Source organism: Chrysemys picta, chromosome 5, assembly GCF_011386835.1.
Source record: "Chrysemys picta bellii isolate R12L10 chromosome 5, ASM1138683v2, whole genome shotgun sequence".
Classification (NCBI taxonomy): Eukaryota; Metazoa; Chordata; order Testudines; family Emydidae; genus Chrysemys; species Chrysemys picta.
This window is the reverse complement of record NC_088795.1, coordinates 95,575,083-95,589,658: the sequence shown is the minus strand read 5'-3', so window position 1 is coordinate 95,589,658 and position 14,576 is coordinate 95,575,083. Positions and strand designations below refer to the sequence as shown.

The following is a 14,576-nucleotide window of genomic DNA, read 5'->3' as shown; positions in this document are numbered from 1 at the left end:
TCCAGGTTCAAACAGGTGGGTAACTTGGCCTCTCCAGCCCACATTAACCCTTTTACTACCCTTGTAGTGTAGACACCCTATCACAACACAATACAATGATCTCCACTCCCAATTACCTCTGAGTTTTGTTTTCTATTAGAGTCTAGCCAATTAAGGGGTGAATGGGAGAGCAACTACTGCAGGGATTGTATGAGAGGGAAACCTTACTACTGCAAGCTGACTCCTCTCCCTTTTAGGAGAGAGTGAATAGATCTATGGATTGGTGGGAACTGTACCCCTAATCACATAGCAAACTTTCCCATGCCCACCAGCCATCTGCCTGGCCAGCAGATTGAAATTTCTGCCTCTCCTATAGGGCCACAGAAGAACTTGGTTCCTAAATGCTATGTTAGTTGCTCACCTAAACAACTCTGAGATCAGAGGGTTCTGGAGTGATGCTACTTTTAGAAAATCGATAGAGAGCAACCCTTCTCCTCAATGCCCCTTCATCTACTGACCAGCATACCATGAGATCTAGCCAGATAGCAGGCTGGCGAATACCCCACCTTCTCTCTCTCTCTATAGAGGTTCACAGCTGGAGTGCTTTGCAGAGAGTCAGCATGGCTCACTCTCATATAGTCCAAGTTTTGTCAATCCAGCATTACCAGACATTTGGAGATGGAACCCTAATCCTCCTCTGCAGTGGGCACTCCAAAAACGTAGGGAGTCTGTTAGTCCTTTTTCCTTAAAAATGCCATGAGACTTCCACCACAGTTCACCTGGATTTTGTTATTAAACAAATTACTGTCAATTTTGTTAATAAAACCTCTCTGTGAAAACAAGGCCTAGAGCCATTTATCCATTTTATTTTTATCTACACTTTTGCTTTGATTTGACACGTAATAGTCTCTCTGTAACTCTATTACACAGTGAACTGATTTTCTTTAGTGAGTCATAGGAAAATTGCATGGGCAATTTGCCGTGTGGTAAAGTATACACTATTTTCAAAAATACATGTAACAATTTATTTACTTAGTCCGATTCTTTGTGTAGATACAGTGTACATTTTTTATGAGACAATGAAATGTGATTCATGCAATCTTATTGGCTTAATGTAGAGGGCATTAATTCTCAAGAAAGGCCCTGTAAATACCAATTGAAACTTAATCAGCCATAAAACAAAAACATTTTCCACCTTGTTTTAATATCATAATAGCAATAACATCCCTATAACAGGATATTTCACAGGAATTCATGACCAATGAAGTTAATGCCATTAGCTCCTTCCAGCCAGTCAATAATCTCTAGAAAAAAACCCAGGTGTTGTTTAATTATGTCTTATTTTAAATCTGGTTGGTTACAATTTTTTTCTGCTGTTATATTAAAAACAAAGTCAATTAAGCTGCAGGTAGAATAACAGTGTCACACTGAGCACCTCTGAAAGATACTCTAACTAAAAGAAGCCAAGAAGATACAGTAGCCAGGATGTTAGGGTGAAGTTTTTCAAAAGTGACCTAATTCTGTCCCATTGAAGTCAGTGGTAAAGCTCCCATTGACCTCACTAAGAACAAAATTAGTCCAACACTGGATGCTTTTGAAAATCTCAACCTTATTCAAAGCCAGGACAGAGACCTTCCATAGCTTATAGTGCATGCACTCTGCCATGTTGATGCTTTACTTGTGCAGAGCTGCTGGTCTGGGGCTTCTACACCTCGGTGAATTGCTTCTTTGCCATGTTTATCAAGGTGTGTTGGAGATTTAAGCTTCTGTGGAAATGAAAGCAAAGTAATTCTGTCAAGTTCTGTTCTTGTATTTTAGTAACTTGTTTAATTTAGCTCATGGACAATGATTTTGCTTTCCATTGGCTGTATGCATAATCATTAGAAGCTGCATTTTTAGACGAATACAATAAAAACAGATAAAAAGATCATTTTGAAAGTATGACTATGCAAAGAAGAATTACAACAGTGTGCAATTTAACTTTAAACACTGATAAGGATTTTAAAAATATATAAATTAGGCTTATTTGCAGTATGTCTGAAAATATGAATTGTGATGGTGAAGGACACTGCAACAAAGTATCTTGTTTTATACAAATATTTAAAAAATAAATCTAATCTTTTTCTGTGAGCTTTTGATATGAAAGACAAGCTAAGGGTTCACATTTTTATGACCAAATTACAAAGCATCTTTCAAATATCATCTTAAAACAAACCATACATTAACATAACAAGTAAGCAACAGGTAATTACAGTGGCAAAACAACATTGTCTGAAGTAATTCTCCTTTAATATGTTGCAACATTCCATGTCATAAGACAAGGGACCAGGCCTATAAAGCATATTGAAAGAAATTGTGTGAAGCACAGTAATCAGAGTTCACATTTTTTTGCTTGGTCCTGTCACTACATAAAATAAAACATTCAAACACTGAGGGTAATGAGTGAAATACAATAATATACACAAAACCTTGCTGCAAAATAACACATTTAGCTGCATTAACTCACAACAGAGAGATGATCACTTGACTATAAAAGTATCACTTAAGGTCTTTCACAAGATACATTTCAGAAATTTCTCAAGTCTATGAAGCACAGGTTTCATGCAGTTGTCCCAGCCCTTTTCATTTATATGGCAGCTGCTCCAAAGCCCCTTGCAATCAATGAGAAAACCTCCCATTGACTTAAATATGCTTTGGATCATGTTGGTAGGGCTCAGTCATTTAAGTGCTGCCTATTGAAATCAATGGGATTTAAACACGAGTTTAAGGACTAATTTTAGGAAAACATCTCTATTCATGAGATCACTTAAGCATATGTGCAAGAGCTTTCCTGAATCCAGTCCAAGGATTGTTCTGAACAGGGATGGACTTAAGCAAGCTCTTAAGTGCTATGCTGAATTGGGGCCAGAGTGCACTACTCCAAACCTCCAAATCTGACAATGGCATACGTCAGCAAATAAGCCACTCTCCCTTTGATAGCTATGTGTATTTAAAGATGATCACATCTAATCTCTGCTTCCTGCCATTTTTCATTAAGTTCAGTTAGATGTCTTGGTATGTAGGGAGAGTTTCCATGCAGACTAGAAAGGAAACATGTAGGGCTAAATCAACACATTTATTGCATGCCAAGTTATAGTTCACTGCACACACAGTACTATGAAAACCTGAAATGTTTTCACCAGAAACAAATGAGGTACACACAAAAGTTGGTTAACAGACAGAAGCAAGTGTATTTATAAGCCAAACAGCCCTAACATTCAATAGCTTTAATACTCCATTACGTTGTTTCATACAAATTAGAGATGACAGACTTCTTGTCCATCCCCTGCCAATTCAGGATGTTCTCTCTTTGCTAATTCATTCACTGGAGCTGACTGGCAACTGACAATTAAATGAAATAGAAATAACTAACTGGATGTGCCAAGAGAGGGTTCCCTCTGCAGCAGTGAAGTACTGATTTCCTCTTGCAAAGTCGCTGAGCTCCCTAAGCGCCGTTTACTTAAACGGGAGTTGGTGGAGCTCAGCTCTTCATAGGATAGGGCCTTTAGTGGTATAGTAAGCACGGTACCCTTCATTTTCCTTTAATCTACTGCTATTGAAACCACCCTCACCACATTCCCAATGCACAGTGCACAACTGCACTGGTAGTTGGAACTGGCTCATTTCAATTTTTTTAGACATGTCCCAGAAACTGGACTGTTAAGCAACAATAAAATGATAGTATCAGAGGGGTAGCCGTGTTAGTCTGAATCTGTAAAAAGCAACAGAGGGTCCTGTGGCACCTTTTAAGACTAACAGAAGTATTGGGAGCATAAGCTTTCGTGGGTAAGAACCTCACTTCTTCAGATGCAAGTAATGGAAATCTCCAGAGGCAGGTATAAATCAGTATGGAGATAACGAGGTTAGTTCAATCAGGGAGGGTGAGGTGCTCTGCTAGCAGTTGAGGCAAATGAATGTCAATATACAAAAACCTGTAGCAGAGCACTTCAACCACCCTGGCCACACAATAGCAGATGTAAAGGTAGCCATCTTACAGCAAAAAAAACTTCAGGACCAGACTCCAAAGAGAAACTGCTGAGCTCCAGTTCATTTGCAAATTTGACACCATCAGATCAGGATTGAACAAAGACTGTGAATGGCTATCCAACTACAGAAGCAGTTTCTCCTCCCTTGGTGTTCACACCTCAACTGCTAGCAGAGCACCTCACCCTCCCTGATTGAACTAACCTCGTTATCTCCATACTGATTTATACCTGCCTCTGGAGATTTCCATTACTTGCATCTGAAGAAGTGAGGTTCTTACCCACGAAAGCTTATGCTCCCAATACTTCTGTTAGTCTTAAAAGGTGCCACAGGACCCTCTGTTGCTTAATAAAATGATAGTAGGTTAGGAAATGTCTTTAGATGCTGCATCACTTTTACCCTCATTCTAACAGATAGGAGAAGCTCTGAGCTCTGAAAAGGTCACCCAGTAAAAGAAGTCTGACAACGTCAGTGGCAGTCTTTCAAATTCTCCTGATCATTTCTACATCCTATCAGCTAAATATTGAAATAAAGTTTGCATTAAACTGTGTCCATCAATACATTTTCCCCCCAGAACCACTGATTTTTTTTTTGGTCTTGGATTCATCATTGAACTCAGAGGTCAAATGCAGTTCTCACATTTCACATGAGTAGTCCCTCTGGCCCAGACCCTCAAAAGACATTTAGGCTCCTAAATCCCATTGGTTTCCTGGGAGTTAGGCACCTAAATATTTTTGAGGATCTGGACCTCTGAATTCAGTGTGGAATGTACATCAAACCATATTGTTTCTGATACCAGTGACTATAAGGATACAGTATGTTTCTGAGACGCATCCAGAGAAGGGATGATTTCAATAGAACTCTAGAGTCTTCCCCTTTAAAATGATAAATCTTTGTCTACTTCAAGCTATCAGTTATTTTATGCTTTGTGGAGATATCCTCTGATACAGTGAAGTCTGCACTAAGGCCCATCTATAGTAGACAACTCCTTGTCCCACACATCCCTTTTAAAGTATCCTCAGGGACTCTTTTGTTTGACTTTTAGTTAAGGAATTCTTCAATTACACAGCTGACTTTTGTGGGTTAGCTTGAGACCAGTTTCATTGTCTATGAAAAGTCAGAAAGCAGAAAGGATTGTACTTTTCTGCAGTAAAGACAAAATGATTTATGATACAAAAGTGCTAATTAATTTAGCCAGCCAACAATATTCAACAAGCGGTGAGCTCAGTCTAGCAAGTCCACCACTTGTACAATATCCACTAATGTCAATGGAAATGAGTGAGGAGGGGGTGCATGACAGGGTCCTATGCTTTTTAGGGATATATCACACCATGGAGAATTACCTGAAATACATAATTATTTTTCTTTCTGAACAATACACATTTCCAATTAAACATACAATTATTACAACAGCCATTATAAATCAATTCATATTACAAGTGTACTAAAACTGCTGCTTTTTATTATTGACTCAGAAGGAGACACACAGAGATGAACAGAATCAATAGAAGCACTACCATTTTGGATTATCCTGTAAACAATATGAGTTTCTGAAGACGTGAAGGAGGCCATGCCCTTTGCTCTGAGGGCTGGAGTTGGAAAGTAATGCCTCTGAATGTAATGACTATGGCAGTGGTAGAGTTTGGGAGAACAATAGCTGGCCCCAAGTCCTACAAACTCTACTGAGCACAATGGTTTTTACAACCCTGGATAGTCCATTAGAATGAATGAGACTAGTTGGGGGAAGAAAGCAGGAGAAAGGAAGGAGAAGCACTATGTTCAGTGCCCAGATCCTGATCTGGTTTAAAGTGGAATAGTTCTGGTGAAATCAGTAGAGCTGCACCAATTTACATTAGTTAAGGATCTCTGCAGGATTTTGCCCTTTTTTCGTAACCCTAGAAACTACCAATAGCTAAGTAATGACGGGCAAAGTGCAAGCATAAACTTAACCCAAGCTCTAAGCACAAAACTTATGTGATGGTCAGGATCATACCAGTTCAGAATTACTATTGCCTTCATATAACATGTCAGTTTCATGCTGCTTTCATTAAGTGCTAATTAACTGCATTCAGGTTTACACATTCTTGTTACCAGTATTATGCAGAGGACAAATGGTTAAATGGACCAGAGAAATATTCCACACCAACCTCTTTAAAATAGGAATTTATAAAAGTTCAGGTATTTTTTATTTTTAAAAGTCACTCTGTGGTAGAAAAGGTAGATATGAGAATGATTCAATAACAGTACTGCTACACCTATTTTATTAAGGCTTTGTTAACTTTGGTGTAAGAGATGCTACAATGTTTAGCTGTTATTCCATTTAAAAACAAAATGTAAAAGTTATGAAGAGGTGCCTGATTCAGCCATTTAACCACTGGTTTCTCTGCATTTTTGTTAGAGCTGGACAACAGAAAAAATTTCAGAAAAAGTTTTTTGAAAGTTTTGCCCCTAACTTCAAAAGTTAAAAATTAGCTATATAATTGATCAATTAGATAGTATGAAAATGTATGAAAATGTCATTCTATTTCCTTTCATTTTTTCAAGAATTTCAATTTTCATGCAAATTTCAGAGATTTTGAGCAGCTCTAATTCTATATTTTTCACTGAGATACATTAAACAGTATCAGTGTTAAGTTTTCTGAGTTTGTCAAACCTCTGGAATTTATAGGTAAAGGTAACCAATCCAATAAACGAGATTAAACAAGGCAAAGGCTGTTGGAAAGAAGATTCGAGAATAGGAGTCGATTTTGGCAACACGGATGTGTATTCTTCCTTCTCTCCAAGAACCTGTGCGGCAGTCTTCAAAACAACAAAAAAAGCTGGTACAGTCTTTGCCTTCCAGGCACTCATATCCATAATCCTCATCACGCTGTTGGAGGTGATTAATGTTGTTAATTGCTATTAATGTTGATCTAGGACGGACAGCAATTGCAGTTGATTTCTAAAGAAAACAATATGTTGGTTACAGTCAGAGAGAAAAAAATAACCCTATGTTTCCCTGGGCTATGTCCAACTACAAACATTTTACAGTACAATACACAGAATTTCATGTTTGAAGAAATCAATTTTGGAAACTTTTCCTGTTATGAAACATTTTATAATTAACTGATGAGGCCAAAGGATCCTGAATATTTTCACATGGTGCAATGCACAGTAGATTGTTCTGTGAGACAGGAATACTGAATAATAGGTTAGACAGACAGAGTTAGGTGATCCAATCTATACAGCACAAAGAACATTTTGGAACACAGTTGCAGCCTGAAACTTGGATCACAAACTTGTTTACAAGCAGGATAAGAACACTACTACCATAGAAAATGGTGGATTCTCCGTCTATTAATGTCGTCAGATCAAGCCTGGATGTCTTTTCAGAAGATATGCTTTAGACAAACAAGTTATTAGGCTCAATACAGTGGTAACTGTATGAAAGTTTAATGGCCTTTGTACACCGGAGGTCAGACTAAATGATCTAATGGTCTCTTCTGGAATTAAAGTTGATGAATGGTAGACCCAGGCAGTTGGGAACCAAGAGCCAAATTCTTCCCCAGCAGAACTCCATTCAAGTCAGTGAAACTGAACCAGTGAATAATATGGCACCATGTGTTAACTGTGTTGAATGGACATGTGCCATATGGAAAGCCAACCTTGCTATAACCTGGTAAAATATGTTATGTAGATAATCTCATCAGGTAAGTGATGGAAGTCCTATCACCTGATATTAAATAATAATAAAATAAATAATAAAGTAATAATAATAATAATACATAATGGATTATACAAAGGATGTTCTGTTCTACTGTCCTGAATTTTCTTCTTCCGACTCACACTATTTCCTTTAATCTTTCCTCCTTCAACTAGTCTCCTTTTTTCATGTTATTTCTCACCTTCAGTACCCTGGTTCCTTCCCCCATGATTCCGCTATCAACTGTTTCCCCACTCTTCTTCATTCCCAAGTCTATCCTCTTTCCAACCTCAACTCCACACTCTCCATTTGTCCTTTTGTTCACTCTCCTTGTTTCTTCCAACCTCAGATTTGGTGTTCCCTCCCACATTTTCAGACAGAAAAAAAATGGCGATCCTTCATATTATCCCTATATCATGCTCATATATGGTCTTTTTCCTCTACCAGCACTTTGATTGAGCACCTTGGTATACTGAACAGGAATGAGACAGAAAGCAATGGAAAGAAATACAGTTAGAAGATAGGCCAAGAGAGCACAAATTTGCAATGAAAGCATTTATATCCTTAGCACCTGAAAATATGGAAGGGAACCTCTCTAAAAGATTTGTGGGTGCACATGTTGGGGGCAAGCAAAAAAACCATACAAGATGGCCAGTAACAGACATGGGAACCAAAGTCATCTGAGACCTTGCACTTTTGGGGTGCTGTTTCACCACTTACAAGGCTCTGCCTTAAACATTGTGTAGGTCTCCGATTCCTTGCTAAGAGAGTGATTTGTGCCAGTGCATCTTTGCAGCCAGTAGTCTCCCAGAGTTGGTACTGAAGTGGTACAATGGACAGCAGTTACTGGCATTGCCCAAAGCCTCCAGAAATGTTATTTAAATAATGTATTTTAACATGTTATATCAACTTTATCATAAGCATGGACATTTTGCAGAGACTGCTGTTTCTCATTTTTGGACAGGAGTTAATTATTATCCTGTAGGAATTAATTATTGTCTTCCATTTTGTGAAAATACAATATTACCTACATCTACCTAACAACAGTTAGATGTTTCTCATTTCAATTAATACAAAAATGTTTGTTTTTAAATTAGAAAAAAAGTTGCAGTTCAACTTTATTGTTTATTACTAATTTATACCAATAAGTAGAAAGATACAAGACCTGATTCACTACAGGGCTACCCTGGTTTTACACCAACCTTACTCCATTGGTTTCCCTGGTGTAAAATTCAAGGAACAGTGGTGAGGGCTGCATAAAGGGTGCTGTGGGGGAAGAGGTCTCTAAACTTGATCTCATGAAGAAAATAACCAAAACCACTTCTTTCAGCTTTTACTTCTATGCAATGTAGAGAAATAAAATGCTTTTTTCAGAAGCATTTTTCTTTTAACTAACTATTCATTTAGCAAATAATTCAAAAATGTATAAAAGTGTTAAGCAGCAGAAGCACAAAACAGGTCAGAACATTGTATACCGTTCCACATTCAATAATCCCGTTAATTAATTGTGGCCTCACAGCACCTCTGTAAGCAGTTAAGTATTATTATACCCACATTATAAAAGGGAAAATTGAGGCCCAGAGCTGTCAAGTCATTTATCCAAGATGGCACAGCTATTCGGTGCCAGAGGTGTCCTGACTATTGGTGTAAAAAGAAACCCAAGAATCTTGAAACTACACAAAGCAAGGGTCTCTGATGCTCCATTGAGCAGTTCTAATTCTATCCAGTAAGGCAGTGATTCCCAAACTTGTTCCGCTGCTTGTGCAGGGAAAGACCCTGGCGGGCCGGGCCAGTTTGTTTACCTGCCACGTGCGCAGGTTCAGCCGATCGCAGTTCCCACTGGCCGCGGTTTGCTGCTGCAGGCCAATGAGGGCCAGGGCCGGCTCCAGACACCAGCTTAGCAAGCAGGTGCTTGGGGTGGCCAATTCAAAGGGGCGGCACGTCTGGGTCTTCGGCGGAAATTCGGTGGTGGGTCCCTCATTCCCTCTTTTCCTCTTTGAGCTGCTGCCGAACTGCCGCCAAAGAGGAAGAGAGAGAGGACCCGCCGCCGAAGTGCCACAGAAGAAGCGGTGCGGTTGAGCTGCTGCCGAAGTGCCGCTGCTCTCTCTCTTTTTTTTTTTTTTTTTGCCGCTTAGGGCAGCAGAAAAGCTGGAGCCGGCCCTGATGGGGGCTGTGGGAAGGGTGGACAGTACATCCCTTGGCCCACACCGCTTCCAGCAGCTCCCATTGGCCTGGAGCAGCGAACCGCGGCCACTGGGAGCCATGATTGGCCGAACCTGCGGACGCAGCAGGTAAACAAACCAGACTGGCCCGCCAGGGGCTTTCCCTGAACAAGCGACGGAACAAGTTTGGGAACCACTGCAGGAAGGGAACACACACATAACTTACCCAAACAATTACAATATGTAATGGCTTGATACCCTTTTATTCTTACCTAAAAATAAAAGTGTATCTGAGGCATGTCTAGGTCCTTTTCTCCTAGATTTTCTTCCTCATAAAGATCAAATTTTGTAGGAGAAGAAGCTATGGTGTAAGCATGTCAGTAAGTGAAAGATGGAACAGTAGAAAAAGAAGCATATGCGTTTAAGAGAGTATGTCCCACTGTTAGGAACAAGTTTAATCTGTGTCTAGTTTGGAAGACATAATGGCAGTACACGTCCACCAGGGTAAGTGCCATTTACAAAAAATATTGTGGACAACCTAAAATGCTCCTTTTACTCCAGTATATGACTGAGACAACCACAGCAAAGGGCACAACATGTGGAAGAATAACACTATACAATCACTACTGGTCTTTCTCTCCTTAGGCCAGCAAAGAGTTGAGAATGCTGCAGATGTGATGTCCTCATACTCATTCAGGAGATTGAGAAGGAATGAGAAAGACCTGAGTCACACAATAGAGATCAGTCTAGTCATGAGATGGGGACGCATTGGTTAGAAGTAACGGAAGAGGAGAAGGACCTAGGGGTTCTTGTAGACCGCAGGATGACTATGAGTCGACAATGTGACGTGGCGGTGAAAAAAGCCAATGCTGTCTTGGGATGCATTAGGCGAGGTATATCTAGTAGGGATAAGGAGGTCCTGCTTCCGTTGTACAAGGCGCTGGTGAGACCTCATTTGGAGTACTGTGTGCAGTTCTGGTCTCCCATGTTTAAAAAAGATGAACTCAAATTGGAACGGGTGCAGAGAAGGGCCACTAGGATGTTCAGAGGAATGGAAAAGCTGTCGTACGAAAGGAGACTAGAGGAGCTTGGGTTGTTTAGTCTGACAAAGCGAAGGCTGAGAGGGGATATGATTGCTATCTTTAAATATATTAGAGGGATTAATACAAGGGAGGGAGAAGAATTATTCCAGCTTAGTACTAACGTGGATACCAGAACGAATGGATACAAACTGGCCGTGGGGAAGTTCAGACTTGAAATTAGACGAAGGTTTCTGACCGTCAGAGGGGTGAAATATTGGAACGGCCTACCGAGGGAAACGGTGGGGGCGACGGACCTGTCTGGTTTTAAGATAAAGTTAGATAAGTTTATGGAGGGAATGGTTTAATGGTAAAACATAGTAGTCAAGGAAAGCCAAGCAATGGTGGGTAAATAGTATAATGGCTAACGGGGTCAGGCTGGAGACTCTTGCCTATATGCTCGGGGTCTTACTGATCGCCACATTTGGGGTCGGGAAGGAATTTTCCTCCAGGGCAGATTGGCTGAGCCTCTGGAGGTTTTTCGCCTTCCTCCGCAGCATGGGGCAGGGATCTCTAGCAGGAGGGTCTCTGCCGATTGAAGTCACTAAAAACAGGATTGGGGACTTCAACAGCAGAGTCCAGGGAAGGGGTAGGGACGGTTTTATGGCTTGCAGCATGCAGGGGGTCAGACCAGATGATCATAATGGTCCCTTCTGACCTTAAAGTCTATGAGTCTATGAGTCTATGAGGAGAATTAGTGGAATGTTCCACAGAGGGACTCAGAGAAGTGAATGACAATGATTGGAATGTTCCATAGCACAGAGTTTCAGAGGAGGGAGAATCATTGGGGACCAAAAAAAAGAGAGAGAGAGAGAGAAAATGTAGTATGAGGGGAAAAAAGAAATAATGGAGAGAGGAGAAAGATAGCATGAGAACGAGAAAGGGGAGAGAAAAGAGCAGAAAAGCTCAGAATGAAAGAAAACCTTAAAAATAAAAAAGTAAACATTAAAATCTAGAGGTCAGGAAAGGCCAGATCCTCAGCTGGTGTAAATCAGCACGTATGTTTCTCAGACCTGAAGAAGACGCTGTGTAAGCTGGAAAGCTTGTCTCTCTCATCAACAGAAGTTGGTCTAATAAAAAGATATCATCTCACCCACCTTGTCTCACTAATCCTAGGACTGATATGGTTAGAACAACACTGCATACACCTTGCCTCTTGAAATTTCCCTGCTGTGTCTTTTCATAGAATCATAGAATCATAGAATATCAGGGTTGGAAGGGACCTCAGGAGGTCATCTAGTCCAACCCCCTGCTCAAAGCAGGACCAATTCCCAACTAAATCATCCCAGCCAGGGCTTTGTCAAGTCTGACCTTAAAAACCTCTAAGGAAGGAGATTCCACCACCTCCTTAGGTAACCCATTTCAGTGCTTCACCACCCTCCTAGTGAAAAAGGTTTTCCTAATATCCAACCTAAACCTCCCCAACTGCAACTTGAAACCATTACTCCTTGTTCTGTCATCAGGTACCACTGAGAACAGTCTAGATCCATCCTCTTTGGAACCCCCTTTCAGGTAGTTGAAAGCAGCTGTCAAATCCCCCCTCATTCTTCTCTTCTGCAGACTAAACAATCCCAGTTCCCTCAGCCTCTCCTCATAGGTCATGTGCTCTAGCCCCCTAATCATTTGTTTTGCCCTCCGCTGGACTCTCCAATTTTTCCACATCCTTCTTGTAGTGTGGGGCCCAAAACTGGACACAGTACTCCAGATAAGGCTTCACCAATGTCGAATAGAGGGGAAAGATCACATCCCTCGATCTGCTGGCAATGCCCCTACTTATACAGCCCAAAATGCCATTAGCCTTTTTGACAACAAGGGCACACTGTTGACTCATATCCAGCTTCTCGTCCACTGTAACCCCTAGGTCCTTTTCTGCAGAACTGCTTCCTAGCCATTCAGTCCCTAGTCTGTAACAGTGCATGGGATTCTTCCATCCTAAGTGCAGGACTCTGCACTTGTCCTTGTTGAACCTCATCAGGTTTTTTTGGCCCAATCCTCTAATTTGTCTAGGTCCCTCTGTATCTTATCCCTACTCTCCAGCATATCTACCACTCCTCCCAGTTTAGTGTCATCTGCAAACTTGGTGAGAGTGCAGTCCATGCCATCCTCCAGATCATTAATGAAGATATTGAACAAAACCAGCCCCAGGACCGACCCTTGGGGCACTCCGCTTGAAACCGGCTGCCAACTAGACATGGAGCCATTGATCACTACCTGTTTAGCCCGACGATTTAGCCAGCTTTCTATCTACCTTATAGTCCATTCATCCAGGCTATACTTCTTTAACTTGGTGGCAAGAATACTGTGGGAATCTGTGTATTTTATGTAATCTGCATCCATGTGACACATAACAATGACTTTTAAATATGGAACTTCGTTACTCAGCCTATTTCTCACATCCTGGGAAATTTTTAACTTAATGAATATTCTACTTTCAGAAAACTATTTACCATTCTAGTGTTGCTAAGACAATAACTCTTCATTCAAACTCCTTTATTCATGGAAATATGTTTTCATCTCCATATATTGTAGTAATCTTGCTGTTGTGAGAATATACAGATGAGATGTAACCTTTTGCTTATTTATATGACATGGTTATATCTTTATATATTGCATAATGATATGCTGCATATTAATATTTTATTATGTTTACCCTTTTGGGATTATTAAAAGTGTATTATGTTCACTGAAGGAAAAAAGAAACCCCTTTTTATAATAACTTGGATAATTTTTCTCTGGGCATGAAAATTAACTTAGCCCTACAGCCATCACTGAAAGGGCTATGTGAATACTAACAAATGAAGTAAAATGCTGTTGATGAATTCACCTCCTGCCCCTACATGTTAGTAAGTATTCCGTAGAATAAACACAGTTCTAATCAGCTGCAGAAATCTTGCCCTTTGCTAAAATGCTATGTTATCAGCCTCTTCTTGGAGTAAATTCCAGGAGTAATAATCTCTTACTAAATGCCCAACTGGAAATAGAAGACTCCTATAAGACATCTTTCCAGAAGAAGTGTGAATGAAATCTTTTCATAAAGACTTAAACTGATTTTTTTAATTACATTGGTTTTAAAATAATATACCTATAATCAGAAGGAAAAAAGGAATTAATATAGGACTTGAAGAAAGGCAGTTGAAAAAAAACATCAGGGTTTGTAACTATATGGCTTCTCTGTAATTAAATAGATTGATAGTTTAATTGTTCTATTTGGAATTAGAAATCTTACGCATTTAAACAATGTCAGTGAGCAAAAACGATTTTTCATTAGACTGGCATCTTTTATAACTAAGTGCATTAAATTAAAAACATTACTCCTCTATTTTCAGATTAATCACTTAACCAACTGTGAGTGCTCTGATATTTTTAGTTTGCTATAAACATGTTTGAAGAAATCTGGATGAACAGATGGGTGCATTTCTCAGACCTTAAGAAACAAAGCACATTTATAAAGGAAAACACATAATTAAACAGTGTTCTAGATATTGTATCATTGGTTCTCATCTTAGATAAATCTTTAGCTACACATTCAGTAATTGATTCTACGTATGCCTCACCAATACTGTATATTTTATATTGCTTTATGTGCTGTAAGTCTTGTACCATTTGGCAGAATATCACACAAATGCTTAGTTTATGAAAGCAAATTCTGTA

At 39.8% G+C, this 14,576-nt stretch overlaps 1 protein-coding gene across 5 annotated transcripts in view; it reads right to left on the bottom strand.

Annotated features, from left to right (window-relative positions):
* Nucleotides 1-4,495: 4,495 nt before the first annotated feature.
* The window catches only part of GABRG1 (gamma-aminobutyric acid type A receptor subunit gamma1), a 73,588-nt gene continuing 63,507 nt past the window's right edge, over nucleotides 4,496-14,576 (bottom strand). For 3 of the 5 annotated variants that reach the window (XM_042850357.2, XM_008166215.4, XM_042850356.2), the window contains one exon: nucleotides 4,496-6,943. In XM_042850357.2, coding sequence (XP_042706291.1) covers nucleotides 6,665-6,943 — 279 coding nt within the window. In that variant the 3' untranslated portion in view covers nucleotides 4,496-6,664. The remainder of the gene's footprint in view (nucleotides 6,944-14,576) is intronic. The other 2 variants (XM_008166217.4, XM_008166216.4) reach the window with 2 other exon arrangements.